At 34.5% G+C, this 24516-nt stretch overlaps 1 protein-coding gene across 1 annotated transcript; it reads left to right on the forward strand.

Moving 5' to 3' along the window:
* LOC143449485 (complement C3-like) lies at positions 1-19932 on the forward strand. Its single transcript, XM_076949700.1, has 43 exons — positions 1-276; positions 545-656; positions 811-897; positions 982-1139; positions 4621-4708; positions 4814-4945; positions 5243-5288; positions 5428-5521; positions 5706-5814; positions 6260-6392; positions 6521-6645; positions 6789-6849; positions 7021-7115; positions 7239-7343; positions 7517-7609; positions 7704-7886; positions 7997-8060; positions 8982-9142; positions 9251-9368; positions 10321-10480; positions 10672-10794; positions 10910-11001; positions 11270-11415; positions 11506-11572; positions 11655-11842; positions 12144-12282; positions 12455-12527; positions 12638-12771; positions 12863-12950; positions 13030-13189; positions 13267-13511; positions 14342-14520; positions 14597-14742; positions 14936-15107; positions 15387-15526; positions 15690-15819; positions 16076-16230; positions 16367-16488; positions 16685-16798; positions 17009-17109; positions 18277-18386; positions 18913-18995; positions 19413-19932. Exons 1-43 carry the CDS (start codon positions 224-226, stop codon positions 19639-19641), a joined length of 5313 nt encoding a protein of 1770 aa, XP_076805815.1. The 5' UTR covers positions 1-223; the 3' UTR covers positions 19642-19932.
* Positions 19933-24516: the final 4584 nt, after the last annotated feature.

Below are 24516 nucleotides of genomic sequence, written 5' to 3' on the forward strand. Positions count from 1 at the left end.
CCACATTTTGATTAAAATATATAGTCCTAATACAGAATATGAAAACTTTTCACGTTCCCCGTACATTGATGCCCACTGAGATTTTGTTTTGCGACATCAGCAAAGAACCATTCAGTTTGCCGTCAACAGGTTGTTTTTCAAAGCAGAGTTTTCGAGAGAGTCGAGGAAAAAGCATAGAGCGTATAAAATTGCAGTTTGAAATGTTTTTGAATTATCAAGCAAGATGAAGTGGGTAAAGATTTATCTCCTTTCGTTTGCCTTTGCGAATGCGATCGCGTAAGTTTAAGCTACCTTCAAAACTTACGGAAGTGTTTTGATAGTAACATACAGTAACTTTGGTAACATACAGTAACTTTAGCATGTAACTTGGTCAAAATAAATTTGTAGTTTTTTATCTGAACGGTGTATTTTTAACTACTAATCAACAAAACTTACTTGTTAGGCAAATGAGTAAATAACTTCAGTAACAAGCTAGTAAGAATGTATTATATGCATAACGTAAAAATTATGAAACGATGAAAACCTGTTTAAACTTTATTTTCAGCTACGATCACACAATTGTTGCGCCAAAATTCTTTCGCCTTGGAGCTCCTGAAAAAGTCGTCTTATGTCTTCATGGTTACGATTCGCAGGTGTCTATTGCCGGTTATTTGCAGGTAAGCATTTAGATACTCATATACTGACTTCAAAAAAAGTAGCTTAAATTCAGAATGTATAGTATTTTTACATCGTATTGTTTATTGAAGAATAAAAAATAAAAGAATATTATGTCAAATAATCATATTACACGTAAAATCAAATTTTATGCAGGACTGGCCTCATAGAAGAAATACTTTCAGTATATACGAGCAAAGTTTGAATGTCAGTAGTTCCCAACTTATCGAGTTACCCATGCAGGTATACAACATTCTGTAACACGCAATTTAGAAGAAGCAAATATTGTAAAGTAAAGTAAAGTAAAGCTGTAAGCATTTTTTTCAGGTAAATAGTGAAAATATTTGGGAATTTCGTCTACGACAAAAGGTGGCTCTTACTATTGAAGTAAGTAACAGCCAATCGGATTTTACCAAGGAAGTAATTGTTTCTGTAAGTAAACAAAGTGGATACCTCTTTGTCATCACGGATCGGCCAGCCTACCGGTGAGTGATGTTGTAACTTTTGGTTCAAGTATGAGTGTGCGGCAATTTTAACTGTTTTCAAAATGTTAGTGTTAAGAAAATGGCGCGGCCACTTCATTACTGCGGCTTATTTTGTCATTATCAACTTCTCTTTATGATTTTTATGTTTTTTTAAGCATGTGCGTTACTAACATATGGAGCTTTCGAAAATCATACGTTTTTCAGCGTGTTACGCAAGCTGATGTTTTTTGATTGCGTGATCGACTGTGCTAGCATGTAAGCCAGATGCAATTCGCAAGAAAATGTCATTTGTGACAGCTTGCGTTGTGACGATGTGTGTCTGTACATTAAACGCAATTGTCGTATATACCAACGCCATCGCAAGCAATCGCGCTGAAACCAATATGTTTGTGTTTCGGATTTTGTAAATGAATTTCCGCAATGTCATCGGTCACGATTGGATGACGTTTCTGACCGCAAAAAGCTTTTCGAAGTAACTTAATCTGAAATGTGGCATGTTAGCGTTTCATGTAATAGGTTTCAAATTTCTAGCGTGGCCTGAAGTTGGGCATGAAGATTGGTCTTACTCGGCATTCCACCCATTTAATCAAAACTTTTGCCAGATCACCAGGTATCTGCATGAGCAAACCTAAATCTTCGCACGATAAAGAAGGCGTTTTTCTATGAAACTGACGCTTTTTCTTTGTCGTACCGGCGTGAAGTTGTTTCGTTGTCTCCAGTCCCCTGTTGGCTACTCATTCTTAGTTTAAATGGATTACCTCTCAATTCACTTCTTACCTGTTGTAAAAGTCATAATTTTAAATAGATTCATCAGAAATAGTGTAAATTTGAATACATTTACGCAAATTAAAATAAAATTAAAAAAATTAACACAAATTCAAAAAGTTTTAAAAACGTCTAGAAATTCAAATAAAATTATTTAAATTCATGTTAATTAAAAAAATTGTAAAAAATCAAATGAATTTGAACAAATTAATAAAATATGATTAATCCAGATAAATTCTAATTACTCCATATAAAACGAAATGACGTCTGTAAAACTTAAAATACATTTAATAACTTAAATATATTTTAATCGGTTATTGGTTTTATCCTCTCCATTGTCGACGCTTTTCAGAGCGCCCATGATTGAACGGTTAAGGCGCTGGCCTAATCAGTAATCACCATTAGATCGAAGTTCAAATCTTTCGCTGTTGAGAGTTTAGAAAGGCTTTCTCACTATCACACAGGATGACCTAACTTGGGTATATATGCATGATGCCGATGGATAAAGGCGGTACAGAGAGACAGGTAGTGGCTACCCTATTTTAATTAGTTGCGTCAGTTCTGGACTGTGAGAACCTTAACTTCTCATCCCCCGATGCTTAGACTCAAGCATGGGTTCCACCTGTACTTTATAGTATTAATTGTTGTACTATATATAGGCATTTCGTGGATCTAGCCAGGCAACAATGTGCGGTCAGTGGACAACCACAGTATACTAAATCTTGAAGTGAAGGACAAGTCCAAAAACAAATTGATCTAATATGAAAGAACACTATTAACTGAACATTCTGGTAAAATATTTTTGAAAAATAGTTCGTGGTTAGGTTTCGTGTTGTCATAATAGACAAATTGCCTGACAACATACTGCTGCTGCTGCTACGGCTTTCCTTGCGCAGTGGTCAAATAAAGTCAAAAGTGTAGGTAATAGGAGTTTAGCAGCCTGTGTGCAATTAGGCGTCACTTGAAGAAATTAGCAACTGAAGCTTGTAACTGAATGAATTACGATTGTTTTAAACATAAAAAATTTGTTAACTTAATTATTTGCGTCCGCGAAGTTACGGTATCCTTTGGACTGCATTTGCTACCCGTCAAATCGGTTCCGTACTGGTTGCTGTGGTTGGGCTATAGTCTGTCACCTACCACGCTATTGGCAGTTAAAGCAATCTATATAGCTGTAACAGACAGATACGTGATAAACAGTAGGTATCGCTGAATTTATGAATTTGCGAAATTTTGTGTGTGATTACCTATGACATCACAAGAGCCTTGATTTACCTCACAATTAAGCCCAATTTTGCGATTTTCTTTTGCTTAGAATTACCTAAACAAGAATTTTATTTTAAAACTATTTTACCAGAATATTCAGTAAGTGGTATTCTTTCATATAAGATCAACTTGTTTTTGGACTTGCCCCTCACTTTAAAGGTCTTTTTGCATTGCTGTTAGCCAGTTATGGTCAGTTTGGTTTTTACCACGTGTACTGTCGACAACGCCTCCTTTTCACATACAGTACTACATAGTTCTATTAATTATTATTAAATTCACTTTCATAATGCAACTTTGGTGTCGCGGATCACCCCACGAGAAATGAAGTCAGTTGGTTCTAGGGATGGGACCCCGGGAAATCCCAATCTCGTTTCCCCGGGATTTTAGCCATTTTTTTCCAATCCCGATCCCGGGATTTTTTGTCTTGAAATCCCGGGAGTTCTGAGTTAACATTTTGGCAGTTCGATGTTGCTTGGTATGTGGATTAAATTTGTTCAAAACAGTTTTACAGTATCTAGCCACTTAGGTTCCGGATATTGTGTTGTCATAGTATTGTCATGCGACCTATTGAGTAACAATGGCTGAACAATTCCATTTAACACACGAGCTTGGACCTTGCGTATCAGGTTTAATTCAAACTGTATTCATATGCTTGCTATTGGTTCTGACTGAGTCTTGGCAAATTTTAATCAAAATGCCTAGTTTTGAAGATGTAAGTTCACAGAGAAAGTCCGAAGTCTGACGAAACTATTTTTGCGTCAGTATTACAATAAATAAACATGCTTTGTTTTGATTAATTATACGTGTACTATTTTTACTTTGTTAATCCCGAAAAATCCCGGTATTGTAAGTTGAAAATCCCGGGATTTCAAAGTTAGTCCCGAAATCCCAACCTTAGTTGGTTCACAGTAAGACTAAGTTGATTAATAAATAATTTGTCGTAAACATTGAGTATGGAACATTTTGCTGACCTATAACAATTTGAACATTCTATATGAGGCCGAATTCTGTATAACTATAACTATAAAGTTATAATTTTATCTATGCCCAATTTTATTCATAGACCTGTAAATCCGGTTTTATGTAAAATTCAGTAATAGAGTACAGTACTCTACTCCACAATCAACACATTAATTACGACATCGGATGTCACAAGCTAAAAATAGTTGCCAATCATTTTAGCTGAAAACATTTACAGAAATAAGCGGAATTATACTCCTGTGTAGGTGTTGTGATTGTCATGCATTAACTCTTTGTTAGTGTTTGTTTGTTTGCAAGTACTTGGTTAGTTCACCTATATTTAGTAGTTTTTATAGCACATTATCTTCCAACAAACATTTCCTAAACCTAGGAGAGAAAAAAACCAAAAAGAACAAATTCAATCTTAGTTTAGGAAAATCTCAGTAGCAGTGTCCAATGTCAGTGATTCCATTAATACTGTTGTACGCAGACCGAATGAAGGTGTCGGCATACGAGTTTTTCCCTTGGACCAAGTCATGCGTAAAGAAACCGAACATAAAGTTTTAATCACAGTCAAGGTATATTTCAGCCAACTTTTTTTAAGATGATGAAGAGGATTTTTTATAAAAGCATGTTTATGAATACGTTCGCCCTGTTATTATATTACCGCCGAAATTATTTAGACTCCTCAAGGCATCGGCGTATTTAGAAAAAACATATCATTTCCACCTGAAGGGTTCATCGAAACGCAGTATCCAATTAGTGACATACCAATAACCGGAAGATGGTTTGTTCAAGCAAACTATACAAAAAAAGTAAGAATTTCAAGTCAGACATTTTCTTTTACTTGCCAACTTGGATTGTTTAAATAATGACATTTAATGCCTTTGTAATATGCTTTAATGTTATTTCTTCTTTGTAGTCGATTAAGTATTACAGTATGGAAATTTCTGTTATAGCATTTGAAAAGTAAACGTTAGTTTACTAATTCATTAATTTGTTTGAAATTTAAAATCTTGTTTTCTAATTGTAAAAACGGCTGTTTAAGCTACTTTATTTTTAATTCGATCTGGTAAAACGTAATTTAAGACCCTTATTGTTATATTAAAAAGGGTTACGAAACTAGCGACCAAACTCAGTTCTTCGTTGATCGCTACGGTAAGATATCGAAAATTTGAAAATAATTTTGCTATAAATGTTATATTTTCAATACGTGCTAAACTATCTAAATCTAGTTGGCTGCATTATTCTTTCTGTTACTCATAATATGAGCTACAGTATCCGTCTACGTGTACAGTTTTACCGACGTTTGAAGTTAGTGTACAACCTAAACGAAGCTACGTTTTGGTGACGGACAAAAAAATCAGTGGTGCAATCAAAGCAAGTTACAGGTATAATAGACCATTCTTCCAAATAATATTTCACATTTACATCGAAAAATATACGCAGAAAAATCGATGGTAATTTTTTGATTTGTGCTGTTAAGAATCTTTACGTAGAAAACGATTGATGACGATTCATAAAAATCACTCGATAATATGCAGCAGAACTTACTTACCTTACCTTAACTTGTAGTTATGGCAAACCAGTCACCGGAAATTATTTTCTTTCGATGAAGTTAAAGAGATCACCAGATGACAAAAACCCAGAGGAATTTTACAGGAAGCCAAGCGGATACTACAGGGTACATTGTAGATCTACCGTATCCTCTCTGATTTAGGCTACTCAGTCAGTGAGTAGCGGCACGCCTTTATGGCTTCCGGTTGATAAAACTTGATTTAAACAAAGCGACGCAATAAAGACATTTTTCAACCCTACGGGTAAAAATATAACGTATGTGGAACAATTGTCAAAGGCCGGACCAATAAAAATAAATAACGTCAAACACGAGGCAAATAATAATGCGATTTGGGAAGAGGGCAAGAAGATTTTAGCAGAAATTTGCCACCCAAAGAGTGGCGAGCCCTCTATAAGTACCATATATAGGGGAGAGGCTATATTCCCTATACGAAAAGAACACTTTTGAATATTCTTAGATGTGTCTGTAGCTATCACCTCTTATTTGACATTTTCACACTTAGTTATAACTTATAGTTTTGTTTTTACGTTATAGTTGCATGTGTTTAAAGGCCACCATAGATAGCGGCAACGAAATATATGAAGTTACCATGGACCGACTACGTGAAGTGTTACTTCCTAATGAAGCATTAGATGAATTAGTTGATAACAAAGCAACGATCTTGATTACAGCTACCGTTAGAGGTATCCTTTCAGCAACATCATACCACAACGAAATAGTACTGTTCAATGGTTTTTTAACTACATCAATTACATTAGCATATAGGAACAACTGATGGTGCTTTTTGTTGGTGCAATTTACTTACGTCCAGGTGAAGCAGACGGAGTTTTAGAAACGGGTTCTTCATCCCCACTTCCTTTACTACGCTCTCCTTATACAATCGATACAAAAAGGACTTCAAGATATTATTTACCTGGTCACACTTATCATCTGCAGGTATATATTTGTATGGAAACATCTCTACTTCTCATTTCAACAAACCTCTAAACATAATGCGTTTTCAAATATCATAGCCCATGTTTTGTGAAACTTTTATATGCAATATTATTTCTTTGCATACTTCATTTATTTCTCTTAAGGCGGACGTTAAGAACGCATTGAATTTAGAAAATTCGAACAACGTCAAGGTCAAAATTACGGGTAAATTTATACAATTGTTAAGTTTCAACGTCAGTTTTTCTTTTCTTGAATCTGATTTGTAAGTGAAATATGACTCTATAATGCTTTACAATTGTATTGTATATAAAAAACGATACTGTCAGGTCGTAATAAAAACGTTAAAGGGAGTATACAGTATATTTTGATTTGCAGTTTCCGGTCATCACACATTTTATGATACCGATGATAGAGGAAGGATTAACTGTCCTATCGATTTCAATTCAGCTAGTCCTCATTCTCAAGAATATGTGCGTTAGTATGCTAAACCTTCCGTATACACATGTGTGTAGGTCAACCCAGCAAATAAATGTGCTATATTTTGCGTGTAAAAATTTAAAATTAATTAACCTAGGTATCTAATGTTACTTCAGCAAATAGAAATTAAAACCAATGATACCCAGTATGAGATAGAAAATCAAGCAACAAAATCTTTTATGATCCAACCTTACACTTCCCCGTCAAACAGCTACTTGCAGGTTTGCAGTGTTTTGAAAACAGCATTTTGTGGAAAAACAGCTATGGAATAAAAAACTTAAAATTCTGTGTAGTTAAATGTATTGAAAATTTATTTAAACTTAACTATAAACTCCTTTTAAAAGTTGTAAGTGAATTATTTGAATTTCACACAAAAATGTACTATTTTTTGCAGATTAGTTTGTCTTCCCATTTGACCGACGTCGGTTCCCACGCTTTTTTTATTACATTTGATTTCAATCGGATGAATAATCAAATTCAATACTACGTAAGCAATGAGTCAAAAAATGTTTAATATTTTTTCCATGAAGAAAGTTTATAACAACTAATAATGCTCTTTTTTGCTTTAATGCAACCAACAGGTGATTTCCAGAGGCACTATTGTTGCATACGGAATTAAGCAACCATTGGGGATGCAAAGCACTCAGCGACTTGAAATCACTCAAAAAATGGTTCCATCTGCCAGAGTAGTTGCATATTATCTTCATGGTACAGAAGTTGTTTCAAATTCCGTTTGGTTTGAAGTTAGAAAGCAATGCAAAGAGGTGAAATTCTTTAAATATGCTATATGCCGAATTAAAAGTCCATTTAAGTCTATATCATAAAACCTTTAAAATGCTGTTTTCAAATAAATAACCAACTAACTTTCACGCAGAGGCTTCACGTTGACGTAACTGAGCACGTTTTGCCGGGCCAAAGGACGGATATTCACGTGACAGGTTTATGGAGATTAAATATTATTATTCACCTAAAACTAAATATTAAATTATAAAGGTATCTGCACACTAGATGCGATTTGCACGAAAAACGTCATTTGCGACGACTTGTGGTGACATGCAATTCTGTCTGTACACTGAATGCGATTGCCGCAAGACTTGCAAGCAATCGCACCGAAACATACATGTTTGTTTTCTTTGCACGGCCTTATGCGACTGAAGATAGCCTTGTGATAGGTTATGCTCCTGTCAACTGATATACTGTTACTATGCATTGGTCACGATTAGAGGATGATAACTCTGAATACAACGTAAAAGTGTACTGTACCGGATAAAGCGATTTAAGGTGAAATATGGCTTTGTAGCCTTTTAGTGAGTACCAACAGTAAACGGCTAAACAAAAGGGTTTTAGTTGAGGTCACCTGGTCTACGTATATGATGAAGTAAAAAGCGTATTAGCCTCGGGGCTAAGGCTAACTGTAGCTTAACTGGGAAAATTGAAAGTTGGCTTACTTGTTGTAGGTCTCGACATTTCGATTGTACCAAACAGCTTTGTCGGCTGCATTCTTGTATCACATAGCCTAGAGTTGGCGTCAACTGCTGGTTTGATTCTTGACCGTTCTTGACGCATTCAGTCTACAGGCTAGTGCAAATGGGTGTAGGACTGTGCATGCGACGACTGCGTGATCTTCAGGTGCATTTCCACGCGATTGCGTTTTGCGACCTCGTTGCCGTGCGGCGACGCAATCGCATCTTGCGTGCAGGCACCTTTAATTATAACACTTTGGATTCTTATCAAGACTAAAATCAATGTCTAGGATGGTAGTAGTAGGAAGTTACTATAACGCTAACAAGTTCACAAAAGTTTTATACTTTTTCCATCAACACAATCTCAGCAAAACTAAACGATGCCAATGCTTATAGGACCACCCAATGCTCTAGTGAGCATTTCCGGCGTAGACCGAGCAGCTTACTTTCTGTTTGGAGACAATCGGCTCAACAGAGATGAAATGTTTACAAAAATGAAAAGTTATGATCAGGGATGTTACCAGCATGGAGGAGCCAATGGGCAAAGCGTGTTTAAGGTAAATTTAAATTGCAAGTTGTTTCTACTCTATTACCGTCTACCCATATCCATACCGACCGTATATTGCCTAAACTTATTTTGCCTGAGCTGTTATTCATACTTTCAGGAAGCCGGTTTGTCTTTTACTTCCTCAACCTTACGACAAATTTCGCTGGAATGCGATGATGAAGCGATGACAAGGCAAAAACGCCAGATCTTACGGCAACCAGAGGATACCGAGCTTGGTCAGTGAAAATATTAATGTTGCTTTTATAACCTCGTATTATTTTCTACAGATACTACAGGTATAATACAGAAATGCTATTAATACAAACAAACAGAAATTAGGAGGTCCAACTTAATTAAACTACAAGTAATGTTTCGTAAAAATGTGTTACGACCAAAAACCAGGACTTCAAACTACCGTAAAGTTACCAAATAGAAATCTTGCAAAGACACAAAATTATTTAACTAATAATATATAAACATTCCCAAAATAAAACTAACTTAGTTGGCAGCATGACAACACCCAGACATTAAAATACTAACAAAGACGGCATCGGCTTCGAAGATACCGTTAATAAAACATACAAATGTTGAAAAATATATGACACCGCGGTTTATAAACAAGGTTATAAAAGCGTGAATATAGAAAGAGAAAGTCGTGCAATCAACCAGATCGTCAACATCATAAGTAACAAAAACCTTTCTGACTAAAATTTGCAGTGCCAATTTTTTTGCTTGTGTTGGGTACACACGTATAAATTAAGCATGCAATTGATTAGCTGCAGCGGATAGAAAATGCGTGGGGCAACTAACCCGATAAGTGTTGGAGAAGCTAGATGATACATGTTGGTGTAAAACAATGCTTGCAAAATGCAAGAACTATAAATAACACAAATTTGTGAAGTGGCAGAATTTCAAAATTGAAACATTTATTTAAATAAACAATAAGCACTTAGAAGTGCACAAATAGAAAAAAATCTAAGCAACACTTCAGTCTTAAACTTATTATTACATGAATAAAGTGTACAGAAGTAATGAAACCTGATGCAAACAATTGAGTTGTTTCCAATGTATTTTTTTGTAATGAATCTTAATTTCATTCTATGAAAATAGTATAGTTTACTTATTGAAACATGGCCATAGCAGAACCTATTTTAAATATTGCTGAAACATTTTCTATGAATTTCACAGAAGCGATGTTAAAGAAATGTGAAGTGTCTGGAAAGCTTTCATCGGCTATAACAGATGAAGACTGTGAGAGCAGAGCTGCCCGATGTAACGAAAATTATGGACAGTATCCAGGCTGTACTTCCATTTTTAAAGAAGCCTGCATAATTGCTACCAGGGAAAGGTATCATATACGCTATATACAATTCAGTGTACTGATCTCTTTGCTTTATCGTCTTTCTATGTTGAATCATAATCGTGCATTAGAACAGCTTTTAAAAACATTTTAAAACATTTCATAAAATTTATATAAGCCACCTATAGCAACTAAATGGTTAACTACTGGTCTTTTTAAGTTTACTACACTTTCTTTAGGCTTATAGCAAGACTTCGTGGGCATATCGGAAGAAGCGCAAATGACAATGACGAGGCTGAAATTAGCCAGCAAGAACAGAGATCAGACTTTAAAGAAAGTCTGTTTTTCACCTACAAAACTCTGTAAGGGAAAAATTCGCAGAAATACTCAAGTTTTAGGTTTTAATAACTTAGCAAGAAGTTTCTTTAAATTTTGCTGCAATTTTTGGCATGATAAAAATAAAGTTTTACATTTCAGCGATGAGCAAGGTCGTTGCAGTTATTCGACTAACTCCAGACACAGCATCACAACCTACGATATTGATGCTGTTAGTATGACAGATTCTGAAGGTAACCATTTCATTCATGTTTTATTTTATAGCATTGACTTATTATGTCGATGTAATATTCCGTCTATCCGGTTGTTCTTACTGTATTTGATATTATGATAATAAACGAGAAATTACTTTCACTTTAAAATTGTTGCAGGCTACTATTGCTGCGTTCCATTCACACACTTCTTCAAAAGTTAAAATCTGTAGCGTACTTCGTATGCGATTGTGTATTATATACTTTGTTGTACAGTAGTTCATTCCTTTAAAGCAAAAATGACATGCAGATGGCTTTTGCATCGCGGAACCAGCCGAGCTGCTAGTGTTCAAGAATGTCTTCATACAACTTTACACTCCTTATTCTCTTAAAAAGGGTGAACAAGCTGTCCTCAGATTTACAGTTTTTAATTATGGCAAACGTCTTCTTCAGCAGGTAAGTAAGAATTAGAAACAAAAAAGTAATTATGCATCTAATAAAGCATTTACAGTATTCATCATATAAATATCTGATTTATTGTCTTAGTTGCAAGTGGAAGTTAAAGTAAACGAAGAGAGAAGTGAAAATATACTTTGTAGTGCTTTTCCACCGGGTAACATGATTTTTTGGAGTATACTAAAAGCACATGCTTAATTTGTCCAAATTATATTTTAGACTGATATTCATTATTTTAGGTGATTGGACGCATTTAACAACTTTGGACGTCGAACCAGAAAATTCTGCGTCCGGTCATTTTGTTGTTTTACCTTTACGCGTTCCGGATGATGATGAGGCTACCGTTCAGATTCGTGTAAAAAATAGACAGCTGGAAAATCAATTTGAACAGATTTGGGACTCAGTGGAGAAAAAAATTCTAATTGAGGTAAATTTAATAAGTTTCGTTTTGTTCGCACCAACTAAAGCTAAAAGCGTGTGTTTCTCTATCGTCATCGTTGAAGGTTTTACACTTCACTACATAAGGACTCAGCAACGTATGTATTTGGTAAACAAAAGCGCTTCGGTCTTTCGGATAATTGTTGCACAAGATTTTAGGTTTCGATTCGAAACTTTTGAAGTCAAGTGAAAGTAAATTGAATGACGCCCGTGGTGGATTTTATTAGTTAAACACAACCTTACCTTTCATGTGTTTAACGGGAAACCGAATGAGTAATAAATGATTATAGGAACCTGGAGAACATAAAGACACATTCAAATCTTACCCCATCGACCTGAAAAACGACGATCGTCAAAAGATTGATGTGAAATTTGACTTTCCCAATAATACTGTCAGTAACACGACGGAATGTTGGTTATATGCATATGGTAATAATAACAGTAGCCTACAGATTTATTAATTATCGGTGTTTAAATTAAAAGATCTCTGTAATTTGCTGTACGGAAACCGCATTATGCTATAATACTTAACACAAATCGGAGAGTTAAAAGTTTTAATTGCAAAACATCGAATTGTTTGCCGTCACTTTAATATTTGCAGCAAACTTTCTTGGACCATTGATTGAAATCGATCCACTTGAAAAGAAACCAAGAGATATAGCAAGTATATTCAGGTATTCTGCATTGCTCGTTTCTGGTATAGGTAAAAGTTTCTAAAGTGTTGTTTCATCAATAAGGTTAGACATAATTAATCAGCTTAGTCAAAAATAATATTTAACTGCAGGATGCCACATGGTTGTGGCGAACAAACATTAATATTTACTGGGCCTAATGTTTATGCACACATGTATCTAAAAGCTGCAGGCAAACTACTTCCAAATACGGAGCCTTATCAACAATCTGTTGAACGAATGGCGACAGGAAAGTTTTCTATAGTGTCATTATTATTTGTTTGAGATGTTCAACCGAGTTATTTAGAATAAATTTTAATGGTGTAACTTATCTTTATCAGGTTACACAAGGCAACTAACTTTTCTATCGAACAGAGTAAAACAGAGAGCGTTTTCTGTTTGGGTAGACAGAGAGCCAAGCACTTGGTATGATAAGCCGTAAAAATAACTGTTAAGAAGTACTATTGTCATGAGTGCAGTTTGCATAACAAATTGTGTGCTTTAGGTTAAATGCATTTGCCGACAAAGTGTATCTGAAAGCGTATGAATACGCAAATGATATTGAAATGGGACCGATTTGTAGTTCTCTAAATTGGCTTCTTGGAGAGCAAGAAAGGGATGGTGCATTCAGAGAAAATGGCGAAATTATTCATCGAGAAATGCATGTAAGAATTTCATGTTTGATACCTTTACTTTGATGTTATTTTAAGTTATAATTTTTCTATTGCATTACACTTCATAGGGCGCCATTGGCGGAAGACTTACTTTGACTGCATATGTTCTGATCACATTATTGGAGTCACAAAGTCCATGTTCATCAGAGCTTAATAATAGAATCCAAGTTTCTGTAGAAAATGCAGTAACGTTCTTACAGCGGAACAAAGACGACGAAACATTTCAACGACGACCATACGCGCTTGCAATTCTGTCATACGCGCTTGCTTTACACAACAGGAACTCCAGGTTCTTTCGTGAAGTAAACAACAGGTCGGGAATATAACCCCTTTATAATTATAAGAAATTTTTTTTCAACCATACCAAACTTATATTCCTTTGAAAATATAAGAAATACGTTTTACTGGTTTATTTTACTCTTTGGCACCAGTTTTGCTTAACTACTAAGCTGTTACACTTACACTTATAATAGCCTATCAAAAGATTGCGAGTATTATAATTAAGGTCTTAAGAGTTGATTATCAAAGTAACGTCAAAGTCTTTTGCTTGCTTTTATAACCAGTCACTAATAACATACAACGAAAACTTTGTCTGGTTAATATATTATATAAAACGTTTCACCTGATATTTTTCACAACACATGCAGAAACCGACACCGAAATTAACACATCAGAATAAGATCAGCAAGAGAACGCGAACGAATACTCAAAAGAGAGCATTTAGCTCCAAGCTTGCTTATTTATACCCAACAATTAATTACGTAGATATGGAAGTTTTTTCTAAATTTTTTCTTAAGCATCCTATGATGATGTCAAACGAGCTCGGCTACCATACACTAAACTTAGTGACGAAAGCTTACGATTGGCTAATAGTCACATTATGACGATCAAAGGGCAAGACGCTGCAAGTCTAGCAGTAACGTTACATGTGTCACAAACGCAATTCACAACACAGCGTAGTCAACTACTTGTTGTTAACAAAGGATAACTGAAATTTTATTCTACACTCAATGACTCAGCGCGATCGTCATAACTCAGTTTTTTGAAGAGTTTACAGACATTCAGCTTCATTAAACATGTATCTTTCAAACTCATAATTTGCTCCAATCATGACGTCTCACTGCCGTTGGATTACTGTAACAGATTGTTGGCTTTGAGAAGATTCGATGGAACTCGAGTATTCTGGAAAGGAAGGCCAGAAAATATCGCTGGAACTGATATTCATGCATATTGGTACAAACAAAGGCCTCAAGCTGTTGATGTTGAAGCAACGGCCTACGCTTTACTTGCCCAGATTCAAATGGCGGAACTTCAACATTCCCGTGAGGATTTTATTACGCTATATAAAAAGCTATTATAAACTAGTGGTCTTTTATTTGTATCTGATTTTTATTGTAGCTCGACAAGACACCTTGGATCTCACTCGTAACATCGTACTTTGGTTAATCGAACAAAGAAATGAAGGCGGAGCGTTTTTATCTACCCAGGACACCGTGATTGGTTTGCAGGCTCTTGCAACATATCAAATGTGGGTTGAGGAAGCTGTAAGTCATTATTGGAATACGAGTAATTTCATCTATATAATTTAATAACAATTAACCAAAATATTATTGTCTCATTTTATCAACTTATGTTGTATTTGTATTGTATTTATTGCTACAATAAATGTTGTATTTATATTTGTCGTTCAACCTTGCAGTGTACTTGCTAGTAAAACTGATATTTTTGTGTTTAAAGACACCTGAACGGACTCCTGTGAACATCCATGTAAATATACCAAGTTTATCAACAACGTCTTCGAATAATTTTCCTGCTATTTTCTTGGACAAAACCAACGACCGTTACAGAATCGAAAGGAAAGTCCCAAAAAGCGTTTTTAATAAAGGAAATGTTACAGTTATTGCTGCAGGTATGACATAGCTTATGCATATCGTATAATTAAAAGCACTGGGCAGCAAAAAACTTGCGCTTGTAATATATACAGTATCGGATGTAATGAATAAGTAAATATGAATGAATCATCATAACTTACAAACAGAAAAGCAGTCTTTTTTTACAGCTGAAACGTTTTGTTTAAAGCATTTCAATGGTTAGAAAAATTTAAATGAAGATTTCATAAAAATTATTTGCACTAATGAAGATCTATCTAAAGTCGCGTCACGATAAGAATTTGTTTTTATATTTACAGGAACGGGCGAAGGTGTTTTGTCATATCGATGCGTTTATCGAACTGTGGTCGACGAAGACAGTTGCCATTTTAATATTACATTTAACATTAATGAATTAGACGAAAATGAGCAACGTGAAAATAAAAAAATTAAGTTAACGGTATAGCCTTAATAACTTTATTTACATTTTTTCTTGTCACAACACGCACGCAGTATAACTTAGTAGACTGCAGATATATTCTAATGTTATTACAATAACACAAAATTAGTTATGACAAAACAGCATAGATTACAACTGTTCTTACCAGACCGTTTACTTTAAGGTACATTTGGAAAAAACAAAGCGGAATGAAACAAGAATGTCAATTCTTGAGATAGGTTTTCTTACTGGATTTAAACCAATTAATGCCACAATAGGGCGGCTTTTAAAAGAAAAATTTGCTGATGGGATAAGTAAGTGTATATTAAGCTTTATTTATTTACAGTATGTTTTTTTTGGTTACATCACTACAAATATGGTCGTTTGCAGAAGAACTTGGACCAAAAATAAAAAATTTTTTGGTTGAAAAAGCGAAAGCTCGGGTAAAACAAAAATAAAGCTCGGGTTTGTGAGAACATTTAAAATGGTGTCGTTTGGGCTCAGGTTCGGCGCATCTCTATAAAATAGTAAACTTGAATTATTCATTTAAAATAATTTCAATATTTTTAGTTGATCAATACGAAATCACACAACAAAACGTCATCTTTTATCTGACAAGAATAGGAGCTGAAGGTGTAACAGTAGCATTTGATATGATTCAAGAAATCGAAGTCAAACAACCCCAACCAGCAAAAATAAATGTTTACGATTATTACGAACCATCGGTAGGTATAAAGCAAATAACTGTATTTATAATATTACGTTTCCCTACACTAAGGAAAAAGACTGTGGCTGGTAATGCTAAACGACCGCTAACGGCTTAGTCATTTTATTTCTGTTTTACAATGGTTTCTAAATTAGATCCGATGCGGAATTTTTTACTCTCTTCCGAAAAATTTTCCAAATATTAGGACTTCGAATTGTGAAGAAGGTGGTGACGACAGCTTTTGCAAATGCGCAGAAGGTGTTTGCTTGAAGTGCAGGTACATTTTCGTTTCATATACAGTGGTAGATAGGGTTACATTAGCTGCATTTTGGTATTTAGTAGCTACATTCGCTATATTTTGGTATATAGAATGATACACTCTTTACAATATATAGGAGCACGATCAAAGCGAGTAACAATGAAAATACTCATGTAATAAATAAGTTACTTGGATAGTTATTTTGCTACCGCAGAACAAGGCGACAACAATATGAGGAAACAACGTGTTTGCAAAATGCGACCAATTGCCAAATATGTGAAAGAGGTGAAGGTCAATGTTTCAACCCGTTTGTGGAGGCTTGTAAAAGGTAAAAGTTTTCAGTTGTTTATTTTGTGCAACAATGAACATCACTAAAAACATGACGACAGTAAACCCAAAAACCGTTTTTCCGGATCCTATTATAAGCCCGGTAAAGTTGGCTATACAGTATCAATTATATACGTTTATGTGAATTATAAAAACAACTACTTATTTATCTTAATGTTAATAATACAGTTACCGTTTGATGTTTATTCAGAAACTACATGTACGTCGTGAACGTGACAAAAACTTTTAATGAGTCTATTGGTGATGTATTTGTCGGCTTTGAAGCAAATATTTGGAACGAAACAAAACCAGGTAGTCGATTCTCAACATTTTACCCAAAGAGCAAAAATACTTACTGTGTTATAAATACATGTAAAACCGTATACAAGTCGCCATAAAGGTAAAAATACATATTAAATATTATGCATTTATGTACTATATATTTATGTAAAAATAAGGGTTCGGAAACATGCATATGAATACCCAATTTGAAGCATATATAGTTCGCGTATCGTTGAAGAATTCTTACGATTCAGATAAAATTACACTGTAGTTCTCGAAAAAACAGTTTTAAAAAACGTTTTCTTTCGTTGAAGAGAGAGACCAAGAACAATATTTCGAAAAGAAAAAGCAGTAGCCTATGTATCAGCCTTGTATATTATACAGTAATAAATACACTTCATCCAGAATGCGAGATTAAAATAATCTTTTCATTTACCGTAGGTATAGAAATCTGAAGAAATATAGAAAAATTTGATAAGCGTGGTCATTGATCACGGCAAGAGTTACAAGCAATATATACAAGTTACTGCGCACATTAAATTTCTACCTTTTGTAAAGAAATAAACTCAACTTCCCTAACAGTCGTTGTGTAGTAATTTTGCAGTAATATCAAAAACCGTTTTATAATACTGTATCAAAGTTATCATGAAGTACCAAGCGAAAAACAAATATTCTAAAATTTAAACAACATTCCATATTTCAGCCAGTAATGGCTAATTTTTTTCTCAACGTAAAGCCATCATTCGGTGCATCAAAAAATATTGATTTTAGAAGCTTAACACGACACAACTAAGAAATGAGTTGCTAGATATCGGGTCACGATTCCATTGGTTATACTAGATAACATGTCAAAGCAATTATTTTCTGTAACGTTGTAAGCACTGTTGAGCGTTTAAGTAGCATTTCTGCTTCAGTTCCTTTGCGCTTCGTTTCCACAACATATTTCAAAGACAAATAGGCTATATAATGTTTATAAAAGTTGTCGTATACCAATAGTTTGAAACACAAAAATAAAAAAAGTGACACTTTATTATACTGTATGTATAATTACAAAAGTATAGGCCAAAAGATGTACTAGTCAAAATATGGATTGAATCCGAGATTGCATCCATAGCCTTGGTTTGCATTTAAACTAATGAAAGTTTGCAAAATAATCATTTCACGTGAATACATACTTAATTGTAGCTTTTAAAACAGGTTCTGCCCTAGTCGAAAAGAATACAAAAGTCACTTTCACTTTAAGAACTGACTGTCATAAGAAATGCAAAGATCCTCATTTGGAAAAAATAGCAAGATCAAATAACAAGGTATAGCATTTTTTATGTTTTTTTTGGAATATTATTTTCACATCGTTTAGAGTTAAATCCGAATGAAGCCTATACTCGCAGTCATGAATGTTTTTCTCAATAAAGTTTCATGAAGCGAAACCTTGAAAGTTCAAGTTCAAAGATGATGTCCAAAGTTGTAATGAATATTTTTTTCGAAAATCTCAGCCTTTTTACAGTACAAGGAACCTTTAATCAGTTTCAGAAGTTGAATAGATACCTGGGTAATAACAGGGGCAAAAATTTTACTTGCTGCAGGATTCATTATATAAAATGTACCAGTACCGAACATGGAATCGAACTACGTGTTTGAAACAGTACAGAATACCGGTACCATCGGTACATTTTTTACCAAGTATAGCGGTACCATTACTTTTTAATACTATCTGACCACCTCTAGCAGATAAAAGAATTCAAAGATAAAATACGCTTATAACATATCGGCTTACTACTTACCGTATACATTTTAGTAATGTATATCACCATTATTTTGTGCATTTATATGCAGAATGAAGAATACATTAAAGTTGGAGGTTTGTTGACAATCATTGGGGGGGCTCCAGAGAAACTCGATCGAGGAGGGGTGACGGAGTACGTACATTACGTTCTATTTCCGTACAAATCGTGCTGTTGTGCGTTTAGCACGTTGTTGCGTGCATTCAAATTATATGCGTTTGTCATGTAGTTCATAACGTCTAAATTGACCAAAAAGAATAATATAATTAACAAAAAATGCAAACACGTAGTAAGCGAATACTTTTGATCCAATTCAGAGCGAAGCACCTTGAAATAATTGTGAAAAACGAAGTAACTTATACGAACTACTCAACTCAGTAGCACAATAGAATACTGTGACAACTCAGCAAAATATTACAGAAATGATAAGAAATAGCGATAAAATTGATTATTATCAGTTTCATACGGTTACTGAATTTTTCATAATTCCCATTAAACTTGAAGTTTGCTTTATTATAAACTATATTTAAATTTCTTGCTTATTTATTTTAGGCACACTTTTTTTTTGGATGGAACCGCTACAATCGAACGATACATACCAGATAAAAAATGCAACCAAGCAAAAACAAAAATTGAGAAACTTGGCTGCAAAGTAAAATTCGATCAACTCAATGAAAAGAAAAAGGCTGTGTGTACAAAGGTGCTAAAACGCGACGCAGCGTGTAAAAATTTCATCGATATTGCTGAGCAGCTGCGACAAGGGTGTGATAATTCCAGCTAATCATCTCACACAATTTTAAACCTATCAATGAGTCTTTGATCTCATCAATCAGACTTTACTTTGGTGTATTTTCACTGCGATTAAAGTTGTTACGAGAAAGAAAATGTGTTGTATACAAAAATGCAAGTCTTCTCCGTGACATGTATAAACGACATCGATATTCTATCATCCATATTTTCGCGAAGGTCCTTCGGATAATGACCTTTATTTATTATTCTGCATAACTGTACATTTAAATTCGTGTAATTCTAAACACATTTCTGTAAATAAAGAACACTATGAACTTTAAAATTTTGAATAGAAATTGTTTGCTTGTGATATGCGACCAGGAATCATGCTTTGTGTGTTTGATAGATGGGCACACAAAGTCAAATGCGTTAAAACAATAATTAAACTATATACGATTTTCTGATTATGTTTGCTTCATTGGCACAAAAAAGCATAAATGTTTTTAAAAATGCACGGTTTTTAGATTATTAAAACAATTGTATAGTATATAACATACGGTCAAAGTTTATAGCAACAAAAAAACTTTGCTACTTGACATCAATTACGGTAATGCAGTTTGCACGATAAAATTTGTTTGCATCGGGTGATCTAATTCAACATCTAATTGAACTAAAATAATTCAGTTTTAACCTGCATGCGTCTTCTGATTTCTAATGAAATTCGAGAAAAAATAACAAGAATGTAAAAATTTTAGAAAACACAAAAAGATGTAAAGGATGTACCTTTTCCTATGTGATAGGAGGTATCACAATCGATATTTTCGGACTGAAAAAAGTCTTTTGGCACAACTTCAACTCGACAATAGTTACTCATCGCTCGAGCCACCAGATTACCGAGCTATTTAAGCTACACACAGCCATTGTGCAAGTTCCGACAAAGGCCAAATTTCTATTTGTTTTTGATTTTTCTATGTTGTACTACCCGAATGTGGAACTGTTCAGTGACACAAGGATGAAGTATCGTTAATGCCTTACCCAAGGTCAAAACAACAGTAGCGCTACTGAGTATCGAATACGGAGCGCATTATTGTAAGGCTATAGCGCTGTAACCACTCAGCTAGAGTGCTGACATATGCGCTATATTGTTTGTTGTAAAAATTTTACTATTCTTTCTGTGATTATGTGTTTTTATTAGGGCTGGGAATTTAGCTTTCTTTACCCGCTAGTCAGATGGCATTAACCGTTAGCCGGCGATTAGCTGTCATAGTCGCTAATTGTCATGTCACACTGTTAATCGCAGGCAAAACTGCTATTTATTATTAAGAAATGTGATAAAAAGTGTTGTACTGGCAAATTATGTCATGCTAAACCACAAAGTTTATCAGGAATACAAAGTATTTAAGCGTTGAAATAATTAACAGAGCAGCAAATTTCCTTGAGTGAATGGATTACTAAAACTTTTGCTTCAAATTCTCTCTTAAATGTAAGTTAATGTTTAACAAAACCTTCAGTTGCTAAGAGCTCTTAGCCGCTAGCGGCTATTAGTTGGCCAAACTTGCCCAGCCCAAGTTTTTATAGCTCTACCACTCATCCAAATTGGTAGACAATTTGCATCTTTGCTGGAAATTCTTTGCCTCGTGCCCATCGTCGTTGTAGCTCTGTCTTACCTGCTAGCCTAAAAGAATCGCCATTTGACGAAAATTCAGCGATTCTTGCCCAATCATCAGTGTTCGGAAAAGGTGCTATACTTCCCTAGTAGCATTTTAAGTTTATACGCTACAACAGTGTTTGAAAGGGCAAATCAAAATACTGTGTAAAGAAAAAATGATAAACGTAAACATACGATAAAATAATGGTTCACGAAAAAAGGTTTTGAGAAAATGTTATTGCATTCAACCGTTTTATGTTGTCCGACACCTCCAAAGGAGGAAATTTGTACTAATACACAATTTTGTTGTGGATATAAATAGACCTATTAATATCAACTCTATCGGATCTATAAACTAAAGAAACTTTTAAGAAACATAGGCCTATTGCTATTAAAGTGGTTAAACTTGTTTAAAAAATGACTGTAAATCTCTTATCAAAATGACTGTATTACATTACGATATTGCGAAAAGACTTCAGAGTGCCTCGGACCTAAGTTATATTTGTCAGTCATAGAATTAATCATAAGAGACAGAATGCCCAGACAGAGTCCCGGTTCAAATTGCAACGCACAACGACAACAGCCACATCATCATTGTAGAAAACTTACTTATACTATAAATAATGTTTAAAATAATCTTTAACGGACATGTTATTATAGCCTAATTCTTGAAAATATTCGCTCGATCCGTTGGAGGTTAGCCACTTGATCTTTGACTGAATTTAGTACTTTTGCCCAACTTCAAGGTGCTTGTGCTCAAAGAATTTGTTTACGTCACACTACTTAGAGAGAATTAATCAGTAGTACTTGAGAGAACTAAGTCAACACAGCATAATTTAATAAGACCATGCGACTGACGCAAATATATAGCACAGTCTGGCCAGCAAGTATTACATTCGACGTTCGTGTTGGCAACGATATTGTAGGCATATACTGCCTCGAGATGTATTTACTTATGTCTGTCACTTTTCGTTGTAGCACGGCAATCGTGTGAACGCCGACCCCATACGTTCGAGCCTCAAAACATACTTTTAAGAAAAGCCTTATGCATGATACAAGTATAAGATTTTTCTTGAAACACAAGTTTATAATTATACTGCTTTGCGACTACAGTTTCGATTTTGATTATGAAACGACGTTTGCATGTTTGGTAAAGCGATTGCTCGTTAAAGATAAACATGAAAAGGCTCGTCAAAACAAGACGATTTATAGTAGCCATATGATGAATCAATTTGACAAATAAATCAACACCAACAGTCCAATATCTTAGCTATACTACCAATACGACTCCAATGTCATTCGTTGCATCATTCTTCTTCGACCAGAATGGTAAACAGGCTTCATATTGTTAACCAGGACCCGAAAATTTATTTTAAGCTCGAGTTAGGCCGGAAATTTAAATTTACTGAATAAATTAAAGATTCAAAGTCATCCTTTGAAGCCATTCTTTGGCTGTCATCAATTTCTAAGTTGCACTTTGCTCTCTGCCGTAGGTTCTTAGCACTCTACCCGCATGTACATTCATGTAAAGAAAGTAAAACTATGACTGAAATGTGATAGAGTGTGAGTATAAATTCGGGCCCGAATTTTTTTTAAAACTTCAGCCCAAAACCGAACCCGACCCGAAAAGCCTGGCCCGATATGCATCTCTGTTTTCGATAGCAGAACAGCAGTCGTCTAAATATCATAAAATCAATCTGTGGCAACTATAAATGGCCACAAAACCCAGATTTAATCAGCACGTGATTAACTGAACGTGACAACCTTTATACCTCAAACACACCTTTGCACAGGCCGGATTCAGAAATACAATGCAGTGCAAATTTGTATACAAGAAATATACTTGAATCCCACACACATTGCATTTTACGTGAAGCTGTAAAAAGTGCAAAATATCAATACTAAAATATGTTATTTTTGTTACCAGCAATTATTACCTTAATTTTTTTGAGCACGTTTAAACCTTCTCGGCTTTGTTACTTTTTCCAGTTTATTAGTTCATACTAATTACAACTTGCTTGATCTTTTCGTCTCTACCACGCTTTTGATGATAAATAAAATGATTGCTTCAATGTTTAAAGTTTAGTAAACAAGAAAACACCTAACAAAATAACAATTTGACGATTATTTTGATATTTTAAAACAAAATTGAGAGGTTAATTTTAGGAATAATTGACGTTACTATACCCTTTTTAACGTGGTTCGAAACATGCCAAAAGTACAATTAAAAAATCTACGTAAACGTTGTCCATAATTTGAACATTCAATAAATCTTCATGATACACCATACTACGGTATAAACCTCGAGTCTCAACTATTTCTATGCTTGCGGACCCTTGAAGGTGAGAGAAATGCTTTGTATATATTGTTAAGATCTACAACAATTATAACGGTTGAAGTTAAATACCTGCACCATAAATTTCAACAGTGCTGAAAACTGATGAGCACGCATAAGATGTAGTTTTAAATCCCACGGAATTATTTTGTCCTAATGCAACAATTAGATAATAACATTCTATTACAATTAATATATTAACAGCACCTGCCTGGAGCATCGGCAAGAAACCAGTCTGACAGACTTAGTCTCAAAGAATTTGGCATTTTCTGACGGACCATTGTGTTGATTGCTTTCTATGCACATAGGAAAACATTAGATAGAAAGGATGCCTCGATTTGTTTTACAACGTATTTAACCATTTTAACGTGACGCATCTGGATATACTGTGACGATTTAAATTTACGTCACATTGAATGGGGTGTGATGTCATAAAGGTCAAACACTTTCTTGGCGTTTTATTTCAGGTTTTTCCACGCTATTGCTGTACATGATTAATGTTAGCAATAAAAACTTTACCTTGGCGCTTAAATTGTCATGAGAAAGACGTCATAACTGAAGGTTAAGAATGAAAAGTAAGTTCTTATGGCAGACCGACAAAAATTAGCATGGACCGCTACTTGCCCACGTACTGGAGATTAAAAAACACTGCTCTTTACACTACATTAAAATGTAACCGAATTCAAAATTAATTAATTTAGCAATTATATACGTAGCGATAGTGATACAGGTTTTTGTTACATAAGCGAGCCTGCTGGTATATACATAACATACAAACAAAAAACCTAAAATGCTATAAGTTTTATAATGGCCCAAGAGAAGGTCCGATCATAAAAATTCCAAAAATTGCTAAAACGACGATCTATATTACAAAGGAAATTGTTGAGACGTTTTATTAAATAAATTTTTGCGAAGGAAATGACTTATGACGTTGTTGGTGTGAG

Source organism: Clavelina lepadiformis, chromosome 3 (genome assembly GCF_947623445.1).
Source record: "Clavelina lepadiformis chromosome 3, kaClaLepa1.1, whole genome shotgun sequence".
NCBI classification, from domain to species: domain Eukaryota; kingdom Metazoa; phylum Chordata; class Ascidiacea; order Aplousobranchia; family Clavelinidae; genus Clavelina; species Clavelina lepadiformis.

Excerpts from the sequence above, each read along its gene's own strand:
- LOC143449485 (XM_076949700.1), top strand. The coding sequence starts at position 224 with ATGAAGTGGGTAAAGATTTATCTCCTTTCGTTTGCCTTTGCGAATGCG. Across the intron at positions 6,850-7,020 it reads CGTCAAGGTCAAAATTACGG|TTTCCGGTCATCACACATTT; the intron begins GTAAATTTATAC and ends TTTGATTTGCAG. Across the intron at positions 16,489-16,684 it reads GGTGTTTGCTTGAAGTGCAG|AACAAGGCGACAACAATATG; the intron begins GTACATTTTCGT and ends TTGCTACCGCAG.